The sequence below is a fragment of the Trichechus manatus genome, unplaced genomic scaffold (genome assembly GCF_000243295.1).
Source record: "Trichechus manatus latirostris isolate Lorelei unplaced genomic scaffold, TriManLat1.0 scaffold00061, whole genome shotgun sequence".
Taxonomy (NCBI): domain Eukaryota; kingdom Metazoa; phylum Chordata; class Mammalia; order Sirenia; family Trichechidae; genus Trichechus; species Trichechus manatus.
This window is the reverse complement of record NW_004443997.1, coordinates 3279849-3301597: the sequence shown is the minus strand read 5'-3', so window position 1 is coordinate 3301597 and position 21749 is coordinate 3279849. Positions and strand designations below refer to the sequence as shown.

The window sequence follows — 21749 nt, the reverse complement described above, 5'->3', positions numbered from 1 at the left end:
CTGGCTCTCTGGGAGATCATGAGTGTTTTAGGTGCCTGCCCCAGTCCGTCCCCAGCTTGCTGTGTGACCTTGTGCAGGATGCTTGGCTTCTCTGGGCCTCGGTAACTTCATCTGACAATAAGTGATTCATTGATTCAACCATTCATTCAACACCTATTGATTAAACAATCACTCTTTGCCAGACACTGGGGAGAGAAACAAGTAAGACACAGTCCTTGCCCCTGGGAAACCCATCCAGTGGAGGGACACAGACGTGAAAATTGGCCATTACAACTCAGTGTGATTAGGGTCCCCAGAGGAGGCACCTCCAATCTGAGGGGTCAGGAAAGGCTTCATGGAGGAGGGGACTGCTGAGCCAGAGTCTGAAAAGATAGATCAAGGTTAACAGAATGGATCAGGGTGACAGTGCCATGGGCAGAGGGTTAGAGATGCGAGGCAGCCGGCGTGGCCAACAGAGGGCCAGGCAGAGAGGGCTGGGCTCTGTTCTGAGGACAGAGAAGTTGTAAGGCCAAGGAGAGGGACGTGACTTTGTCCTGTTTGTAGGCAGTGGGGATGATAATGGGGACATGGAAGTGGTCATCCACTTGTCCTTGTCACACTTAGCTGGCCCAGCCCCTCTCCCATACTGGACCCTTCACCTGCCCCAGCAGTAGGACACAGGGAGATTGGGCAATGAGTTGGGGGGGCTTGAGGGTGCAGAGAGAGAAAAATCTCTCCAACTGAAGATGGTTCTCAGGCTGCTGGGCCTTGCCTGCTGGTCCTCCAGAAGTGAGGGAAGGAATGACCCAGGCAGCTGCCCTGGAGAAGCTGAGCAGAGGCCTCAGCTTGGATGCCGTCTCCTCTAGGAAGTCTGCTGTGGCCCCTGAACTGGGTCAGACGACCCCTCTTGGCTCCCAGGACTGCGTGGGCATCCACCGTCAGAGCACTCCGAAAACCAGAGGCCTGCTGGAGGGCAGGTGATGGGGTCCAGGGAGGCCCCATGATAGCAACCTGCCCCTCTCCCCCTAACACGCAGCCCCCAGCCTGCCCTTTCCAGCTGCAGAGCATGCTGGGAGTTGTGGCCCTTAGGGAGTTGTGGGATCCTGGGGAGGGGCTGGGGAAAGGCCAGTGGTGGGGAGGACCTTCGTAGGTGGGGCTGGGCACAGTCAGGGCCCTGGAGGAAAACGACCTGGAAGAGACCACAGGGGTCCTGGAGCACTTTTTCAAGGCTAGAGAGGGGCAGTGGCTTCCTTGGGGTCATATCGTGAGCATTAGGGGTGGGGGTCCTGGGCTTCCAGCCCAGGCTTCCTTAACTCATCAGTGTGCTGACCTCCTGCCTGTGGGCAACAGTGTAGCCCAATGGTGTGGCCCAATGGCGTCGGGGGAGAGGGCTACAACTGGCTGGCCTTCTCGGGCTCCCCTCTGTGTCCCACCCTGCCACCCGTGTTTGAGCAGTGAGAGGTGGGGAGGGGAGGAGTGCGGAAGAAAGGCCTGGCTTCTGGGCGTGTTGCCTTGGGCCCCTTACCTTCCAGGTACATACAGTGTGCATACGATCATGTGTCCGTGGGGCTGCCTGCATGTGCATGGGAGGGTGCCAGTGAATGCCCGCATGAGTGAAGGCACATGTCATGCCGGTGGGGGTGTGGGCACAAGTGTACACGTGCCTGTCTCCTGGAAAATACACTTACTCGAGAGTGAACTGGTACGTGTGGACACCCAGCTCGGCAGGCAGTGTGCCCAGGGTCCACACATCCCTGGGTGTCCAGGTGGGCAAAATGCGCCACAAGTGCACAGTGTGGCCAAGGACATGGTGGCAGCCGGCCGACCGAGGCCTGCCTCCCACCAACACCCCTCAGTTTCTAAGGCCCCAAGTCGAGGCTCCACGTCCTGGCAGTCAAGGGCTTTCACGCCTGCAATAAGCCCCACTTCACTCGCTTTTTAAACTGTATAATTTCTGCCTGATTGTAATGGCATATTTTAAAATTACCAGAAATCAAAGCCGGGAAGAGGATACCGCAGCTTTTATTGCATCGCTGCTGTGTTAAGGCTGGTGATTGGGGGGGGAGGGGGTTGTTGAGAACCACCCGCCTCCCCCTACATCCATTCCCTGCTTTCTCTCCCTCTCTCTCTTTTTGAGACAGTAATAGGAGAAAATTGGTTTTGAAACTGAATAAAAGTCCCTTTCAGAGGAAATCATTTCTTTCAGGGTACCTTTGCTGAAAGTAAAATAGAGCATAATGAAAGGTGGTTACGTGATTGTCTTTCATTTACGGCAAGGCCAGGACAGACGGGAGGCTGCCACCGTCTCGGGGAAATACAAGATTGGAATAATTGCACCATAACAAGGAGCTTGTTGTGAAATTAGTATCTTAAGAAAGTAGCGAAAAAAGGCTTTTCCTCATGAATACTTCATTATTAGAAAAAAGCGCCAGAATTCAGGGCTCCAGACACCTGTTTAGTATTAAATAACTTCCCTTTCTTCCTCTTAAACACACACCCCCCCTTCTTTCTTCTCCTTTTTTAAAACCAGCATGAGGACTGAGTTGACGCAGGGTGGATATCAGGAATGGCCAGAGCTGAACTCACACCTGGACCCGCCTGCTCTTTACTGGGAAGGAAGGAAGGAGCTAGCAGGGAGACTCTGGGCCTCTAACCACGTCCTCCAAGACCTCCTGCCCACTCTGACTCTGCCACTTGGGCTGTGGGCTCTCTGGAATGTTCCTCAGCGCCTCAGCAGAGAAGTGGGTTTTGTGAAGCTAGAACGTGCATTTCCACGTGAATGTCAGGCGTTCGGACTGAGGGTGGGTGAGCAGTGGACCTGTTGGAGCCATGTCTGAGCTGCCACCTAAGGGGGACCCTGATGGCGAAGCTGCCGTGGGTGGCCCTGCCCTCCTCATTTGGATGGGGAGCTCAGTCAGGCAGCAACAGAGGTCCCGGGTCACCCCAGGGCAGCCTTGGTGGCATGGCATGGGGCTCAGGGCTCAGTCCGAGGTCAAGGTCAGGCTCAGCAGGGGTCAGGGCTAGAGTGCCCCTCGTCCTCCCAGGAAGCCCATCCTGGACACCTCCCACTCAGAGGTGCTGTGTGGACACCCCAGGCAGGGGGCAGACCAATGGCTAGATAAATCGGGGCACCATGCGCCCACGGCCTTTTTCTGGGTCCTCCTCCACACAGACTCCAAAGACGACCAGATGTGGTCTTTGCCCGTGATGCACCCAACACCGATTGAAGATACAGATCTGTTCACGAGTGGTTATAAAGACGAGGGTGTCTGCCACCGACTGTTAGGACAGGCCCTGTGGGAACAGACACCTGGCCAGGTCAGGAGGCATCAGCGAGGTCCCTGGAGGAAGTGACGTGCACGCTGAGCGGGGCCCAGGGCCTGTCTGACTGGTCAGCTCTGCCCCTGGTGTGGTGGAAGGCTACCACTCTAGAAACCTGTACTCTTTTCCTTCCTGTGAAGCCTTAATGAGCCTCTTGATGCCTCCAGGCCTCAGTCTCCTCATCTGTCAAATGGGGGAGAAAGGGTGTCTGCTTTGAAAGTCTCTCATGTTCTTCATGGTGGGGGGTGGAGACTGCTGGCAGGAACTTCCAGTGGTGGGTGGGCGGGGGAGGCAGGTACAGAGCAGCCCTTATGACAAGCACCTTATCTCTCCTCACAGGGACCCTGCCGCAGAGCACGCCCTGCCACGGGCCCCCAGCTCAGCCATGCTGGCCTGTCTGCAGAGGACCCAGAACCCGCCGGGCCAACACCTGGCCTGCCCAAGCAAGAGCCTGGAACTGCGCAAGTGTGAGTGGACCAGCCCTCTGTCCCCCTCCTCTGTCCACTCTGTGTCCACAGGGACTTTTTTCTCTTCCAGGGACACACTAAGCTCGCTCCCACCTCAGGGCCTCTACAGAGTAGGCCCCCGGGCCAGGGATACCAGGCACATCCAGCCTCTCCACCCACCACCACCCTGTCTTCAATTCACATTCTTTTGAGCTCCTCAGCCTTTGCCCAGCTGTGCTGCCCTCTGCAGCCCCTCCCCACAATGGCACCCCCATCTTTGGCCAGTGCCCACTGGGCCTTCCAGTCTTACCTCAAGCATGACCTCCTCCCCAGCAGCCCTCCCTGACCACCAACTGCACCCCGGCCCTCCTATACATCCCCACCATGTGCTCTGTCTGCCTCCCTCACTGTCATTTTCTCATGTTCGCAGAACATAAGGTAATGTGGAAGCAAAAACAGTCCTGAATGGGATTCTGATTCTCTGTGTGACCTTGGGCACATTCTCCCCACTTGCTGCTTTAATGTGTCAGGCTTAGGGAGCTGGAGTCAGTGACCTCAAAGGGTGTGTCCTTCTTGATCACCTAGGACAGGGATTCCATACCCTCTAGTCTGATCGTTTTTAGCCCCCATAAGATTTAAAAAAAAAAAAAAAAAAAGGTACGTGGAAGCATTTAAAAATAGGGAAATTAGCATAAAACTCTGGATTTCTAGTGTCTTTTGAAAAATCAGAGGATCTGGTACTACAAGCCTGTGTTCCTGCACTCCTGCTATTGGTGAGAACTGAAATATTGCTTCCTTAAGGGGATATCCATCTTCAGTTCACCACAGTCCCCACCCTTCCCTATTGCCTCTGACCTAGCCAAGAATCAGTTGCTATTTATCATTGGGCTTACATGATTGCTTTTCTTTTTTAATATTTACTTATCTTTAGACAAGCTAATACATTCATGTGGTCCAATATTCAAAAGGAACAAAGGGTATACAGACAAAAGCCCCCCTCCCCTGTGTTGCCCAACCACTGCTCCCCTTCCCAGAGGCAGCCAATGCTATCAGCTTCCTGGGTATCCTTCCAGATGTTTTATGCATGTCCAGCAAATGTGTGTGCACACATATTTTACACACTCTCCTGCACCTTGCTTTTTCACTTGTGCAATATATCCTGTATGTCAGCATCTAGAGAGCGTCCTCATTCTTTTTTACAGCCACATAGCTTTCCATAGCAAGGATGAGCAATAATTTATGTGACCAGTCCCCTATTTAGACTATTCCCATCCTGGTGCTGTTACAAGCAATATGGCAGTAAAGCCGTGTGTCACAGGGGTGTGAGTAAATCTGTAGGATAAATTCCTAGAAGTGGAAACACTGGGTCAAAGGTATGTGCATGTGTAGCTTTGATAGATGTGGGTCTTCCTGATGTCTTTAGATGTCGTACCTGTTGACACCCCACAGCAGTGTGTCAGTGAACCCGTTTCCCCATGCCTCCACTGTCACAGCATGGCATCAAACTTTGAGGCTTTGCTCACTTGGTCAGTGAAAATAGTATCACAGTGTAGTTTGTTTTTTCCATAAATGATTTTTTTATCATGGTAAACATATAGGTAACAAAACTTTTGCCATGTCAGCATTTTTTACATGTACCGTTCAGGGACATTAATCATGTTCAACTTCTTGTTCAACCATCACCATTAAATGTTTCCAAATTTTTCCATCACCATTAACAGAAGCTCAGTGTTCCCTAAGCATTGAGTTCCCCTTTCCCCCTCCCTCCCACCTGCCCATCCCTGGTAACCTCTGATAAATTTAGGGCTCTATATATTTGCCTATTCTAGATATTTCAAATAAGTGGGATCATACAGTATTTGTCCTTTTGTGACTGACTGATTTTGCTCAGCATGAGGTTTTCAAGGTTCGTCCATGTTGTGGCATACATCAGGACTCCATTTCTCTTTACAGCTGAGTAATTGCCTATTGTATGTATATGCCACGTTTTGTTTATCCATTCATCTGTTGATGAACACTGGGGTTGTTTCTCCCTTTTGGCTATTGTGAATAGTTCTGCAGTGAACACTGGTGTACAAGTACCTGTTCACATTCCTGCTTTCGTTTCTTTTGGGTATATACCTAGGAGCGGAATTGCAGGGTCATGTGAGGTCACAGGGCAGTTTTAAATTAAGTCTAATATGAATGAGGTTAAGCCATTTGATTTTCCTTTGAACATCTGTCTCCTTTGTCTGTTTCTTTGATTGGGTTGTTGTTTTTGTCCTTATTGATTTATAGGAGCTAGTTGTATATAAAGGAATTAGACCTCTGTCTGTGATATGAATTGCAGATGTTTTCCCCAATTTGTTGCTTGTCTTTGATTCTGCCATGTAGGACTTTTCTTTGTGAAGTGAAATTTGTCAGTGCTTTCCTTTTATGGCTTTTGGGTTTTGTGTCATACTTAGAAAGTCCTTCCTCATGCTGAGATTTTTTAAAAAAATTTTTCCCCAAGGCTTCTTTTAGCTCTTTAATGGTCTGATTTTTTAAAATGTATGATCTTTGATTGTTTTGTAATTTACGTGGTATAAAGTGTAAGGTACAGTTCCAAGTGTATTCAAGTATCAGTACCATACTGTTTTAATTAGCATAGCATTATAATACATTTCAGTGTTTGGTGATGCTTGTTACTTATTACTCTTTTTTCATCCTAGAATTTTCTTAGCTGTTCTATGTTTTTCTGTCTGAGCTATAGGTAAAAACAAAAATCCTGCCTGTGTTTTTACCGGGATTGCATTGACTTTATACATAAACTTAGGAAGAACTGGCGTTTTTATGATGTCTTTAAGGAGCCCTGGTGGCGCAGTGGTTGTGTTTGGCTGCTAGCCGAAAGGTCAAAGGTCGATGGTTTGAACTTACCAGCTACTCCATGGCAGAAAGACATGGCAGTGGCAGTTCTACTCTGTCCTATAGGGTGGCTATATATCAGAATCGACTAGATGGCAATGGGTTTATTATGATATCTTTCCCTTCAAGCACATGATATGCCTTTGTTCAGGCTTTGTGACCCTCAGGAATGTTTTAATATTTGCTTCATTTAAATTCTGTACATTTTTTGGTAAGTTTACTCCTGGATAGTGTTGCCCGATTAGGGTCTGTGCCCTGGAGCAGTCGAGCCAATGAAATGTACTCAAGTCAGAGAGAGAAAGTTTTATTTAGGAGGTGGCACCAACAGGGAGTCCAACAGCAACGCGGGCTGTCTTTATGGAGTCCGAAAAGGCAATCAATTTTACATTAGAGCTTATATATGATTTTTGCAAGGGTTAGAAGTGTCTTTGTAGCCCACAGATGTGTATGGCTGGATGAGTCACTCATTACAAGATAATTACAAGAGACTCTTCATCAGACTAAAGAGATACATGCTGGACATCTCCTTATCAGGCTAAAGATTTACAGACCGGATATCTGGGCTCTACTCTTTATGTGTGTTGGGGCTGGGGCGGGAGGGTGTAAGTCACAGGTAGCCAGACAGAACAAAACAAAGTCATTGACAAAGGTATGCTGAAAGGAGAAGGCAGGCAGAAAAAAAACTTACAGGTTCATCATGGCGTTAGTTATGTCAAACTCTCGATCGCCCATTTTAAAAAGGAGAAAACATGGTGTGGAGTATCAGGGTCACAACAGTTTATCTTTTTTGGTTGGTCTTCTAGTTACGTCTTCTAAATGGAGGTTATTTATATGAAGGCTATTAAATGCTGTCATATTACTGATATCTTTTATTGCTTGTGATGGTTTCTCAGTTTAGTCTCTTTGGATTATTTGTGAATGATAATTTTACCTTCTCCTTTCTAAGTTTTATACCTTAATTTCTTTGTCTTATTTAGTAGTGTTGGCTACTATTTCTGGAACAATGAAAAATAACAGTGGTGATAATAGACATTCTTGTTTTGTCCTTGACTTTAACTGGAAGCTTCTAGTGTTTCCCCATTAAGCAAAATGCTGGCTTTGGGGCAGATGGAGACTTATTTAACCTGATAAAATATCTATCTATTCCTGTTTTATTAAGAACGGCAGTTGAACTTTGCCAAATGATTCTTCACTTTGCCAGATGATGATCTCCCCCCCCTTTAAAATATTAATATGAATAATTATATTAATAGAGTTCTAAATAGTGAACCATCCTTGTATTTCTGGGATTGAACCCCACTTTGTCATGGTGAATATTTTTTATTGTAGTCATAGTTTCTTAGTGCTGCTACAACAGAAATACCACCAAGTGGGTTGCTTTAGCAAACAAATTTATTTTCTCACAATTTACACAGTTTCAGAGGCTAGAACTCTGAATTTAGGGCACTGACTCCAGGGGAAGGCTCTCTGTCTGCTTTGGGGGAAATCCTTGACTCTTTCAGCTTGTCTTCCTCCCTGCCTTAGTGATCTCCACATCTCCACGTGGGATCAGTCTTTCCCCATTTTTGCTTCCTTGCTCATTTTATGGAGACTCTACACTGATAATGGCTTCATTAACACAACAAAGAAAGCCCTATTCCCGAATGGCTTACATCCACAGGTACAGGGGTTAGGATTCAAATACATATTTTGGGTGGGGGAGGGGGGCGCAATTCAATCCATAACAAATGGTATGCTGCTAGATCAAATTGCTCTTTTATTTGGGATTTTTGCCTCAATTGGGATTTTTGCCTCATTTTTATAATTGAGATTGGGCTTTAGTTGTCTTTTTGGGGACAATTTTTGTTGAGTTTTGCTATCAATATATAAAGCAAATGGAAGCTTTCCTTCTCTCTTTATGCTTTGGAACAGTATAAATAGAAATGGAATGATCTGTTCCTTAAAGGTTGGTTAATCCCCAATGAAACCATCTGGGTTAATGCTTTGTTTAGGGGGTGGGTAGCTCTTTGATAATGTTCTTTATTTCTTCTGTAATAACTGGTCTGTTTTAATTGTTATACTGCTTCTTGAATGAGCCTGGTAAATTGTATTTCTCTGAAAAGTATCCATTTTATCCAGGTTTTCGAATTTATTTGCATGACGCTGAACAAGAATTTTTTACATTTCACCATTATTATTTTAAGTATTTTGTGCTTCTTTCTCTCTTTTTCTTGATTAGGTTAGTTAGCTAGGAGATTATCCCCTTCCCCAAAGAACCATCTTTAATAAGATTTATTTATTACTACTTACCATTTTCTGGTTTCTAATTCATTAATTTATGCTTTTATCTTTATCAATACCTTCTGCTTTCCTTAGTTTTCTATTTTTAATTTCCTGAATTAGAAACAAATCTTTACACTAGTAAGTACAAAGAAAGGAAAAATTAAGGCTATGAATTCTTTCTGAGCACTGCTTTAGCTGTATCCTACAGGATTTTGATATGTGCTATTTTCTAGATATTTTATGATTTTGGTTTGAGTCTCACCCACCCACATAGTAGATGCTTTTGTGTTTTGTTATTTCTAGCTTTAATACATTATGATCGGAGAATGCTGTCTACTATTTCTACTTTTTTTTTGGAATTTGCTGAGGTTTTCCTTGTAATATAATCTATGATAACTTTTTGTAAGTTTTGTGAAATTTTTTATGGGGCTTGAAAAGAAGGTGTGGCTTTGTTTTCAGGATTCACAGTTTGGTATGTACCAATTATATCTACCACATTAATTATACTAGTTAAGTCTTCTCTGTCCTTACTTACCTGTCACAGATAGAGAAATGAATTAGATGCCTACTGCTAATGTGTTCCACTCTAGTTCTCCTTGTAGCACCTACAGCTTTTGCCTTATGTTTTGCTTTATTTAATGCATAGATATTAATAACTTAAATCTTCATAGTGAACTGCACCCTCCTTTGTTTTGTTTTTGTTTTTTTTGCATTATTTAAGACTTTTTGGCCTGGATTGACTTTTATCTATTGAAACAGCAACCTCTCTGCTTTAATTCACATTTTCCTTAAACCATTGCAAATCCTTTCATTTCAACCACTCTGAACTACTTTGTTTAGAAGTGACTCATAATGCAGAGTTAGATTAAGCTTTGTGATCCAATCTGAATGTCTTTTTTTATTTCTTTGAGTAGGAGATTTTAGCCCATTTACATTACTGATATGACAGATGTCTGATCTTAGTTCAGTCATTTTGATTTCATTGTTTCTATGTATTTTCTATGAATAAGGAAGGTTGGTGTTTTTGTTCTAGTGGTTATAACTTTACTTTCTTTGTTCTAGTTACCTATTACTCGCCCTAAGATGAAGAATGATGAAATCGGCGTATTTACTATTTTTCTTTGCACCATGTACTTTTCTTGGTGTTCATTTTGTACTTCTAAATATACCTGTATTACCTGGCATCAGCTTTAAATGATATCTTTTGATTGCAACTGTTTCAGATGAGGACATCAGTGTACTTTACTACTGTCCCCTTCTCTCCCCATTCCCCTCCCTTCTGTTCTTAGCTAGGTTTCTTGTTAGCTGCCATGAAGTTGGCCTCCAACTCACGGTGACCCCACGTACAATGAGATGAAATGAGATGAAACGCTGCCCATCTCCGTGATCAGCTGTGGATCGGACCCTTGTGATCCATAGGATCTTCACTGGCTGATTTTTGGAAGTAGATCACCAGCAGTTTCTTTTAGTCTGTCTTAGCCTGGAAGCTCCGCTGAAACCTGTTCAGCATCATAGCAACGTGCAAGCCTCCACTGACAGACGGGTGGTGGCTGCACATGAGGTGTGTTGGCTGGGAATCGAACCTAGGTCTCCCACATGGAAGGTGAGAATTCTACCACTGCTCTCGTTCTTAGCTATACCATTACTATATTCTCAGGGGTTATAATATCGGCATTTTGTTCCATCAGCACCTTCTGCACATTTGCTTCCATCCCTAAACAGTCAGTGCCTACCACCAGTCCTTCTGCCACAGTTTTCCCCGTCACCCAAAGTTCACCCTCTAGCATACTGCTCAAGAAGGTCTCGTGGGAGCAGTACTCCTGGAGTTCCTGCACGTTTGGAACAGTCTATCTGTTGCCTTTCAACTTGAATGGGTAAAAAAGAAGTCCTGGGTCACTTTGTTTCCTTGAGGATTTTGTAGGCTTTGCTCTCTTCTTGTCTAATGTTGAATGTTGCCATGGAGAAGCTAAAGCAGGTCTGATTTTCTTCCCTTATGTGTGACTTTGATCTTTCCCTATCTTTCATGTCCAGTTACTTGACTAGGATGTGTCTTGGGGTTGACCATTCAGAGTATTTTTCCTGGAACACAGTACTGTGTCCTTTGAACATGCAGATTCAAGGCCTGTATTATTTCAGCTTCCTTCCTTGAGTACCCAGTTCAGTATGTACTGGATCTCTTTTGCCTGTCTTCCCTATGTACCCTTTTTCTGATTAATCCTTTCTAATTCCTTATTTGCTTTTAATTTTGCTCACCCTTCTAACTTCTTACCTGTGTTTTCAGCACTTCTTGTTTTCCTTGTGCTTATCCCATTTCCCCTACTTGGCACGGTCAGTTCCTTTCTTTGACCCTTGTATATCTGCCTTCTGTGTTTGCTTTATAGGAACAATTGCTTATTAAGTTTTTTCCTTCATGATACAATGTTTAGCCATTAGTCTTCATCTCTTCTGTGGCTACATTTTTCTGGTGGGAAGTATTTTTTTGCCTACCATTTACGTATGCTTTGCCTTTCCTTAATTTTTCTTACATATTTTTTATTAAGTCCTATGCTGGTTCAATTTTGATTACTTCGTTATGGGTTGGAAACAACTTGACGGCACCTGAAAACAACAACCACCTTTGAAGGAGGTGGAATTTTCTCAGCCCAGCTTTTTGCAGGAATTTCAGGCTGGGGAAAGGCCAGGGCCATGCCCTGGGCTAAGTGGAATTTTCCTTATGACCCCGAATTTTGTGTTATGCATTCATTTATTCTTTATTTCTCTCCAGTTGTCTCAGATATAAATTATTACCAGTTTTTCCAATGGCTGATTTTTCAGAAGTATATCGCCAAGCCTTTCTTCCGAGGTATCTTTACTTTCGTTTCACAGCTGAGCGCATTAACTGTTTGCACCACCCAGGGACTCCCAGACATAAATCCCATTGCTGTCAAGTTGATTCTGACTCATAGCGACTGTATAGGTCGCTATATGGTCTCATAGGGTTTTCAAGGCTATAATCTTTACAGAAGCAGACTGCCACATCTTTCTCCCACAGAGCAGCTGTGGGTTCTAACCCTCGACCTTTTGGTTAGCAGCTGAGCGCTTAACCACTGCACCACCAGAGCTTCCCAGTTCCTGCAAATATGGCTTGTCTGTGTGATTTCCTATTTAGCCCTACTTCCTTTGCTCTTTGGAACCAAGTAGGGTGGAGGGAAGCCCCCAGTTCCACTGCTGCAAATAAGGGGTTTAGGTTTTATACTCCAGGGTGTGCCCCTCACCTTTGGGAAGTGTTCACTGCTGGCTTTTTCTGCGACCTGGCAAGGGCACCTTCTCTATCTCAGCTGCTTTTGGCAGGCTTTCTACCTGTTTTGTTTAGGGGGTTAGCTATCTCCTACTTTGGCCAAAATTGGAATTTGTGTTTTTGTTCCATGTTGCTTTCAGACTATTTCTGGGGAGAGAAGGGGAACCTAAGATGTTATACCAACATCCTCAAAACTGAAGGTCTTTGGTTGGTTTTCTTCCAGAGACGGAGAGAGGAGTTCAGAGAAATATTTGTCCCATCAAAAACAGAACAATGATAGATAATTTGGAAGGCCCTTTGGAGGCCCCTGGGTGACGCAGATGGTTCTGTACGCTGCTATTAACCTAAAGGTTGGTGGTTCAAACCCACTCAGTGGCACGGCCTGGTGAGCTGCTTCCATAAAGATTAATAAAGATTACAGCTTGGAAAACCCTCTGGAGCAGTTCTGCTCTGTCACACACGGGGTGGTCACCGTGAGTCGGAATCAACTCGCCAGCAGTGGGGTTTGTTTGGCTTGAAGGGCCTTTCCATATACGGCCCACTTCACGCCTTTATGTTATCTCCAGGAGAACATCTCATTCTCCTTAAAATTAACTTTACTGAATAGATTGTCTGTGGCATACAGTTCAGAAAGTATAAGAGTTTACAGTGAAAAATGATCCTCCTTCCCAGAGGAAATCAGTGTTAGCAGTTTCTTAAATACCCTCCTGAAAAATCCACGCATCTCTGTGGGGCAGTAAATACCTTTTTCGTAAACATTCACTTCCTTATACTCTTCTCAGCACCTTGCCTTTTTTCCTTTTTTTCCTCACCAATGTATCTTGGAGCTTATTCTCTATTTGACAGAAAGAATGCCCTCATTCTTTCTAGAAGCTGCCTCGTATTCCGTTGCATAGATAAAGAATGATTATGTGGAGTCCCTGGGTGGTGCAAACAGTTAAGTGCTCAGCTACTAGCCTTCGGTTGGCAGTCTGAATCCACCCAGAGGTGCCTCAGAAGAAAGGCCTGACAATCTGCTTCCGAAATGTCACAGCCTTGAAAATAAACAAACAAGAAAAGAATAACGTGTTTAACCACCCCCTTGCTGATGGACTTTGGGTTGTTTCTAGTCTTTCGCTACTCTAAACAGTTCTGTAAAGAACATCTTTGTGCATGTGTGTGCGCTTGAGAGATTCTTCCAGGTTGGACTTGTTGGCTTGGAGGGTCTGTGCATTTTAACCCTTGATTGCTCTTGTCCAGCTGCCAGGGACCCCTGCTTTGCCCTTGCTGCCAGCTGGCTGGAGGCAGGGACTGGGACCAATGACCTGAGCTGGCACTTCCTTCCTGCTCCAAGGCCAGAACTAGGCTGTCTGCCCTGAGAGTGTAGAGGGCCACTAAGGATGTCCTGCATCCCCTGCCCACTCAGATCTTTTGACATCTCTGCACTTATTGGAAAAGACACTGACCTTGCCTGTAATTGAAGAGCTCAGGAAAGAGGGAGGCAGGAAGGGAGATAAGCAAATTGAATTGGGCATCCTGCCGCCAGTCAGTGCTTGGACACTGGCCGGGAGGCCCCTGCCCTTTCCTCCTGGGCACGACTCCTGGTGACCAGGCCCTCGGCCTCTCGTCCCTGTGCCCCCAGGCAGGACCAGGACAGGAAGGGCCAGCCCTGAGCTACATGACCAGACCCTGGGCCACACTGTGCTTCCCCATGAAGGGAGAGAGGCCCTGCCCAGGCCATGTGCAGTGTGGCCTTAGCCTGTGTCCCTTTCCTGTAAAGCGGAGGGGTCAGATCAGATGGACCAAGGAAGCCATCCAGCTCTGGTCCTCTGTGATGACAGTGAGACCCCTCCCTCCTTTTCCAGACCTCAGTGTCCTCACCTGTAAAATGGGGTCAGAGTAGCCTAATGTCACGGGGCTGTCACGAGGACTGGCTGCACACCCTCCCCCCCAGAACATGGTTGGTGAACCAGAAGTGGCCACAGCTCACCTCTCTGGGACCTGGGGACAGGCCGTGTGCAGCCAGCTGCATGTCCAGGAGGCTGGCTGGCCTGTTCCAGGTGACTGGAGAAAGTGACCTGGAGAAAAAAAAAGGAAAAAGGATTAGGGGAGGGAGTCTACCCCCTCCCCACCTCAGATCTTAGTCTGTTCTTGTCTGGCCAGAGCCCCCGAGTCCCACGCAGGACCTGCCCACCCTGGGATAGAAGCCTGTTTATCTCAGCTGCCCAGGACCTTCCTTGCTAATAAATATTTGACTTTCTCAGCACGGTGTTGATATACAAACTTTTAGTCACACGCTGCTAAAAATACAGGCCATGCAGAGAGCCCCAGAGAGGCGCCATGGGGGCCTGGCGGGGGAACCCGGGGACCAGGCCTCCTCTGTCACCCAAAGGGGCCCTGGAGGAAGGAGCTGAGGCAGCTACACCAGGAAACCAGGCCAAACATCCCCCCTCACCCTGCGGGACCCTCTGTAAGTAAGCCTGCCCTCCTCCCCATGAGCCCCCAGGGCACCAGCTTTGGGACTGAAGCAGGTCTGGGGGTTAGATCCTGGTTGTACCCTGAGTGGGCTGTGCCCTGAGTCGGTGTGTGAGTGGTCTTGGGCAAGTGAGCGACTGCCCGTCTCTGGGCCTCAGTTTCCCTCCCTGTGACTTGGAGATAAGGCAAGGAGAGAAGCCCTCAGGGCCTGGCAGCCGACTCAAGCACTTCACCTGCCCCCACACCCAAGGGCATCGGCAGCTCCCCTGTCCGTCTCATCTTGCTGAGCCATAGCTTTCAAGGGCTCAGCCTATCAGCTACCCAGGAAGATCAGGGGGTGGTTCTTCTCCCACCCCCACCACCCAGCGGGACCCCAGACCCTGAAAGGCTGGAGCCGCTACCCAGCAAGCAACAGGACAGCCCCGAGAGCATTCCTGCAGGTGCCACCGCATCCACTGACGCTAATAAAATATGCAAGGAAAAAAGCAATTGAAAATTCCAGTAAAATTCAAAACAAATCTCGGGCTGTGGAGCAGATTCGATTACGGAGCTGTTGCTGAGTGCAGCCCAAGGTAGGGAAGGTCAGCTGCTGCCCCTGCTGCAGGTCTCCAGGTCCCCGGGGACTCGAGGAGGGTGGGGAGAGGGCCAGACTAGTTTAGGCCTCTTTTGTGATTTAAAGACCAAAAATAAGCTCTTAGCAAACCAGGAACTGAGGCAGCTTCCTTAATCTATTACAAAGCATCCAATCACTGAGGCAGCTTCCTTAATCTATTACAGAGTATCCAATCACAGTCCACAACAAAGAAACCCAAAGGTCGCTAAAATCAGAGGAAGACAAAGATCCGAATTAGTGCTGCTTTTCCACCCTGTACAGAGGGTGTACCCAGCGTAGTCAAAGGGGCACATTAAAAGTATAAGGATTAGAAAGGAAGAAGACTGCATGGGAAACCCAAGAGGATCTACAGAAAATTATTAGAATAAGAGTTCAGCAAGATTGGTGATGTAAGATCAGCACATATTTTATAATTGTTGTTATTAGCTGCCATTGAGTTGGGGGCCAACTCATAATGACCCCACGTACCATGGAGCGAAACACTGCCCGGTCCTGCACCATCCCCATGATCGGCTGTGGATCAGACTGTTATGATCCAGATGGTTTTCATGGGCTGATTTTCAGAAGTAGATCACCAGGCCTTTCTTCCTTGTCCATATTAGTCTGGAAGTTCCACTGAAACCGGTTCAGCATCATAGTAACGCACAGGCCTCCACGGACAGACGGGTGGTAGCTGCGTATGAGATGTGTTGGCCGGGAACCAAACCCCAGGTCTCCTGTACGGAAAGCAAGAAATCTACCGCTGAGCCACCACTGGCCCCTGATAACAGCTTTATTGAGACATAATTCACATGCCATAGAATTCAGTGGTTTTAGTATAGTCACGTTATGTAACCATCACCACAACCAATTTTAGGAAAATTTCATCACCGCAAAAAGAAAGCCTGTACTCTTTAGCTATCACTTCCCCGATCCTCCCCCCGCCCCACCACCACCAGCCCTAAGCAACCACTAATCTACTTGCTGTCTCTATAGATTTGCCTATTCTGGACATTTCATATAAATGGAATCATACAGTATGTAGTCTTTTGTGACTCATTTCTTTCACTTAGCCTAATATTTTCAAGGTTCATCCATGCTGTAGCGTATATCAGGACTTCCTTCCTTTATATTGCTGAATAATGATCCACTGTATGGAAATACCATGTTTTGTTTATTCATTCATCAGTGGTTCATTCAAAAGTGCTGGTTTCCACTTTTTTGACTACTATGAGTAATACTGCTATGAACATTTGTATGTAAGTTTTTGTGTGGACGTATGTTTTAATTTCCCTTGGTTGTATACCTAGCCAAAGAATTGCTGGGTTATAGTAACTTTATGTTTAACTTTGTGAGGAACTGCCAAACTTTTCCAAAGAGGCTGCACCATTTTACACTCCCACTAGCAGGGTATGAGAGTTCCAATTTCTCTGCATCCTTGCCGCCACTTATTATTATCTATTTGATTATAGCTACTTCAGTGGCCCCTGGATGGTCCAAGTGGTTTGCACTCAGCTACTAACCTAAAGATTGGCAGTTCGAACTCACCTAGCAGTACTGAGGAAGAAAGGCCTGGCAATCTGCTCCATAAAGATTACAGCCAAAAAAACCCCTGTGGAGCAGTTCTACTCATGGGGTCACCATTAGTCGGAATCAACTTGATAGCACCAGATTTAGTGGATGTAAAGTGGTATTGCATTACGGTCTTGATTTGCATTTTCCCTAATGACTAATGATGTTGGACATCGTTCCATGGGCTTGCTGGCCATTTGTGTATCTTCTTTGGAGAAATGTCTATTCAGATCCTTTGCCCATTTTTAAATTGGATTATTTTGTCCTTTAATTATTAAGTTGTAAGAGCTCTTTAGGTATTCTGGATACAAGTCCTTTGTTAGAGACATGATTTGCAAATATTTTCTCCCATTCTGTGGTTTGTCTTTTCACTTTCTTGATGGTGCGGCTTTGAAGCACAGAAGTTTTTAATTTTAATGAAGTCAAATTTCCTTTGTCACTTGTCCTTTTGGTGTTATATCTAAGAAGGCTCTGCTTGCCTCAACATTATGAAGATTTACTCCTCTGTTTTCTTTTAAATTTTCTTTTAGCTCTTACATTTGAGTTAATTTTCATGTATGGTGTGAGGTATTAGTCCAGTTTCATTCTTTTGCATGTAGAGATCCAACTGTCCCAGTACCACTTGTTGAAGAGACTGTTCTTTCCCCATTAAATGGTCTTGGCACCGTTGTCGAAAATCAATTGAGCATAGGTGCATGGGTTCATTTCTGGATTCTCCATTCTATCCCATTGATTTCTATGTCTATCCTGAGGCCAGTACCATAGTTAAGTTCCGGAACTGGGAAGTGTGAGTCCTTCAACTCTGTCCATCTTTTTCAAGATTGTTTTGGCTGGGGCCACAAATTTCAGAATCAGTTAGTCAGTTTTTGCAAAGAAGCCATCTGGGATTTTGATAGGGATTGTGTTGAATCTGCAGATCAGTATTAAAGACTTAATATTAAGTCTTTTGATCCATGAACATATAGTTGTGATAGTTTTTCTAATGGCTTTCTTAGGATTTTCTATGTAAAAGATTAAAAGATACTTCTTTCCAATATGATTTTTTTTTCCTTGCCTGATTGCCCTGGCAAGCACCTTCAGTACAAGTTGAATAGAAGTGGCAAGAGCAGGCATCTTTGTCTTATTCTTGATCTTACTAAAAGAAATTAAAGAAGACCTAAAGAAATGGAAGGACATCCCGTGTTCATGGGCTGGAAGACCTAATACAGTTGTCAGTACTACCTAAAGCAATCTATGAATTCAATGCAATCACCATCAAAATTCCAACAGCCTTCTCTGCCGAAATGGAAAAGCCATCCTCAAGGTTATATAGAAGGGCAGGGGACCATGAATAGCTAAAGCAATATTGAAGAAGAATAAAAGTAGCACTCACACTTCTGGTTTCAAAATGTACTACAAAGCTACAGTGATTAAAACAGCCTGGAAGTGGTACAGTAGTAGACATGTAGACCAATGGAATAGAATTGACAGTCCAGAAATAAATCCATACACCTATGGTCAACTGATTTTTGACAAGGGTGCTAAGACCATTCAATGAGGGAAGGAAGAATCTCTTCAATAAATGGTGCTGGGAAAACTGAATTTCCACATGCAGAAGAATGAAACAGGATCCATGCCTCACACCATACACAAAAACCAATTCAAAATGGATCAAGGACCTAAATGTGAAAACGAAAACTATAAAATTCTTAGAAGAAAATATAGGAGTGTGGCTGCAGGCCTAGTTTTTTTAACAACGGATTATCGGATATGATGATAACAAGCATAAGTAGCAAAAGTCAAAATAGATAAAGGGTACCTCATAAAAATTAAATACTTTGGTTCATCAAAGACTTTATCAAAAAAGTGAAAAGACAGTCTATAGATTGGGAGAAAAATTTTGGGAACCACATATCTGATAAGGATCTAACATCCAAAATATATTTTAAAAACTTCTACCAACTTAACAACAAAAAGATAAACAACCCAGTGAAAAAATGGGCAAAGGACTTGAACAGACAGTTCACCAAAGAGGATATTCAAATGGCCAACACGCACATGAAAAGATGATCAACGTCATTAGCCGTTAAATACCAAACCAAATCTGTTGCCGTGGAGTCCATTCCAACTCATAGCAACCCTATAGGACAGAGTAGAACTGCCCCATAGGGCTTCCAAGGAGCGCCTGGTGGATTCAAACTGCTGACCTTTTGGTTAGCAGCTGAGCTCTTAACCACCACACCACCATGGCTCCTAGAACTACCATATGACCCAGCAATCCGAATCCTAGGTATAGACCCGGAAGTGAAGGCAGGAACGCAAACAGAAACCTGCACACCAATGTTCACTGCAGCACTATTCACAATAGCCAAAAGGTGGAAACAACCAAAATGTCCATCAACAGCTGAACAGATAAACAAAATGTGGTCTGTCCACACAGTGGAATACTATTCCGTGTAAAGAGAAATGAAGGCCTGATGCATGCCACAACATGGATGAATCTTGAAAACATCATGCTGAGCGAAATAAGCCAGTCGCATAAGGACAAATACTGTATGATCTCACTTAGATGAAATAAGCAAATATATAAAACCCAAAAATTATTAGTGGTTACCAGGGATGGGAAGGAAGGGGAAAGTGGAGTTTTTGCTTGGGGGCAGTGAGTTTGTGTTGATGGTGGTAGGATGATTTGGAATAGGACGGTGAGAATGCAATCAATGTCGCTGAACTGTACACGTAGAAATTGTTGAGATGACATGTTTTGTTATGTATATTTTCACCAAATTTTTTTTTTAAATAAAAACGGGCTCACCAAGCAATTTTGAGGAAGAACAAAGTAGGAAGACTCACACTTCCTGATTTCAAAAGGTACTATATAGCTACAGTGATCAAAACAGTCTGGTACTACTGGTATAATGATAGACATATAACCCATTGCCATCGAGTCGATTCTTACTCATAGTGACCCTATAGGACAGAGCAGAACTGCTCCATAGGGTTTCCAAGGAGCCGCTGGTAGATTCGAACTGCCGACCTTTGGTTAGCAGCTGTAGCTCTTAACCTCTGTGCCACCAGGGCTCCCATAGACACACAGATTAGTGGAACAGAATTGAGAGTCCAGAAATAAACCCACATATCTCTGGTCAGCTGATTTTAACAAGGGTGCTAAGTCCATTCGGAAATCCTTGCGGCGTAGTGGTTAAGAGCTATGGCTGCTAACCAAAAGGTCAGCAGTTCGAATCCACCAGGCGCTCCTTGGAAGCCCTATGGGGCAGTTCTTCTCTGTCCTGTAGGGTTACTATGAGTAGGAATCGACTTGACGACAACGGGTTTAATTTTTTTGTTGTGTAAGTCCATTCAGTGGGGAAAGAGGAGTCTCTTCAATTTATGGCACAGGGACAACTGGATCTCCACGTGCTAAAGAATGAAGCTGGACTCACACCTCACACTATACATGAAAATTAACTGAAAATGGATCAAGGACCTAAATGAAAGAAATAAAACCATAAAATTCCTAGAAGAAAACATAGGAGTATGGCTTTGGGACCTAATTTTTAACAATGGATTCTTAGATTTGACACCAGAAGCACTAGCAACAAAAGACAAGATATATTGGATTTAATAAAAACTAAAAATTTTTGTTCGCCTGAGTTCTTTAACAACAAAGTAAAGAGACAATCTACAGAACAGGGAGAAAAATTTTGGGAACCATTTATCGGATAAGGATTTAATATCCAGAATATATAAAGAACTCCTACAACTTAATAACAGAAAGATAAGCAACCCATTCAAAAACTGGGCAAAGGTCTTGAATAGACATTCACTAAAGAAGACATACAAATGGCCAAAAAGCACATGAAAAGATGCTCAACTTCATGAGCCATCAGAGAGATGCAAATCAAAACCACAATGGTATACCACTTCACTCCCACTAGGATGGCTAAGATTTAAAAAATGAAAAACAACAAATATTGGCGAGGATGTGGAGAAATTGGAACCCTTATCCATTGCCAGTGGGAATGCAAAATGGTACAACTGCTGTGGCAAAGTTTGACAGTTCCTCAAAAAGTCATAGTACTACCCTATAACCCAGCAATTCCACTCCTAGGTATGTACCCAAGAGACTTGAAAGCAGCATCGCAAACACAAACCTGTACAGCAATGCTCACTGCAGCACTATTCACGATAGCCAAAATGTGTAAACAACTTACATGTCTGTCAACAGATGAATGTATAAACAAAATGTGGTACATACATACAACAGAATATTACTCAGCCATAAAGAGAAATGAAGTCCCAATACATGCCACAACATGAACCTGGAAAAAATTATTCTGAGTGAAATAAGTCAATCACAAAAGGACAAATACTACATGATCTCACATATATGAGACAATAAGAATAGGCAAATGTATGTAGACTGAAGTTTATTAGTGGTTACCAGGAGTGCGGGGGGTGGGGCGCGGAATGAGGAGTCATTGTTCAGGAAGCAGTGAATTTCTGTTTATGCTGATGGGAAATTTGGCAGCGGTTATGGGTGATGGTTGTGAAACGTGATTAATGCAACTGATAGCACGAAAATGTACATGTGAAAAATGCCGAACTGGCAAATGTGTTATATATGCTTTTATAACAATTAAAAACAAAACTGGCTCAGCAAAATGCACCACACACAAAAAGTCAAGACAAGCCACATACAGAGAGGGTCTGCAGCACTGAGAATGGACCTGTATCCAGGACAGGGAGACGAGAATGAGGCTGCGGAAAAACAGGTCCGGGGATGACAGGGAGCCAGTGATGGGCAGGATGTTGGGGGACCCAGGGAATGATGGCTGGAGGCAGAGATTGGGTTGGGGAGGGAGGAGGAGGTAGAAGAATGAGACCCACACAGATGTGAGACAGACAGACAGCAGGAGAGTGGGCAGCACTTCCAAAGGGCAAAGAGGGCCATGGTGAGGACAGATGGGCAGGCAGGAATGCCATG

General features: G+C 44.8%; 1 protein-coding gene across 1 annotated transcript in view; it reads left to right on the top strand.

The window, feature by feature from the left end:
• The first annotated feature begins 3685 nt into the window (after window positions 1-3685).
• Window positions 3686-21749, top strand: part of FAM222A (family with sequence similarity 222 member A) — a 33926-nt gene continuing 15862 nt past the window's right edge. The window contains exon 1 of the mRNA XM_004378986.1: window positions 3686-3767. Coding sequence (XP_004379043.1) covers window positions 3686-3767 — 82 coding nt within the window. The remainder of the gene's footprint in view (window positions 3768-21749) is intronic.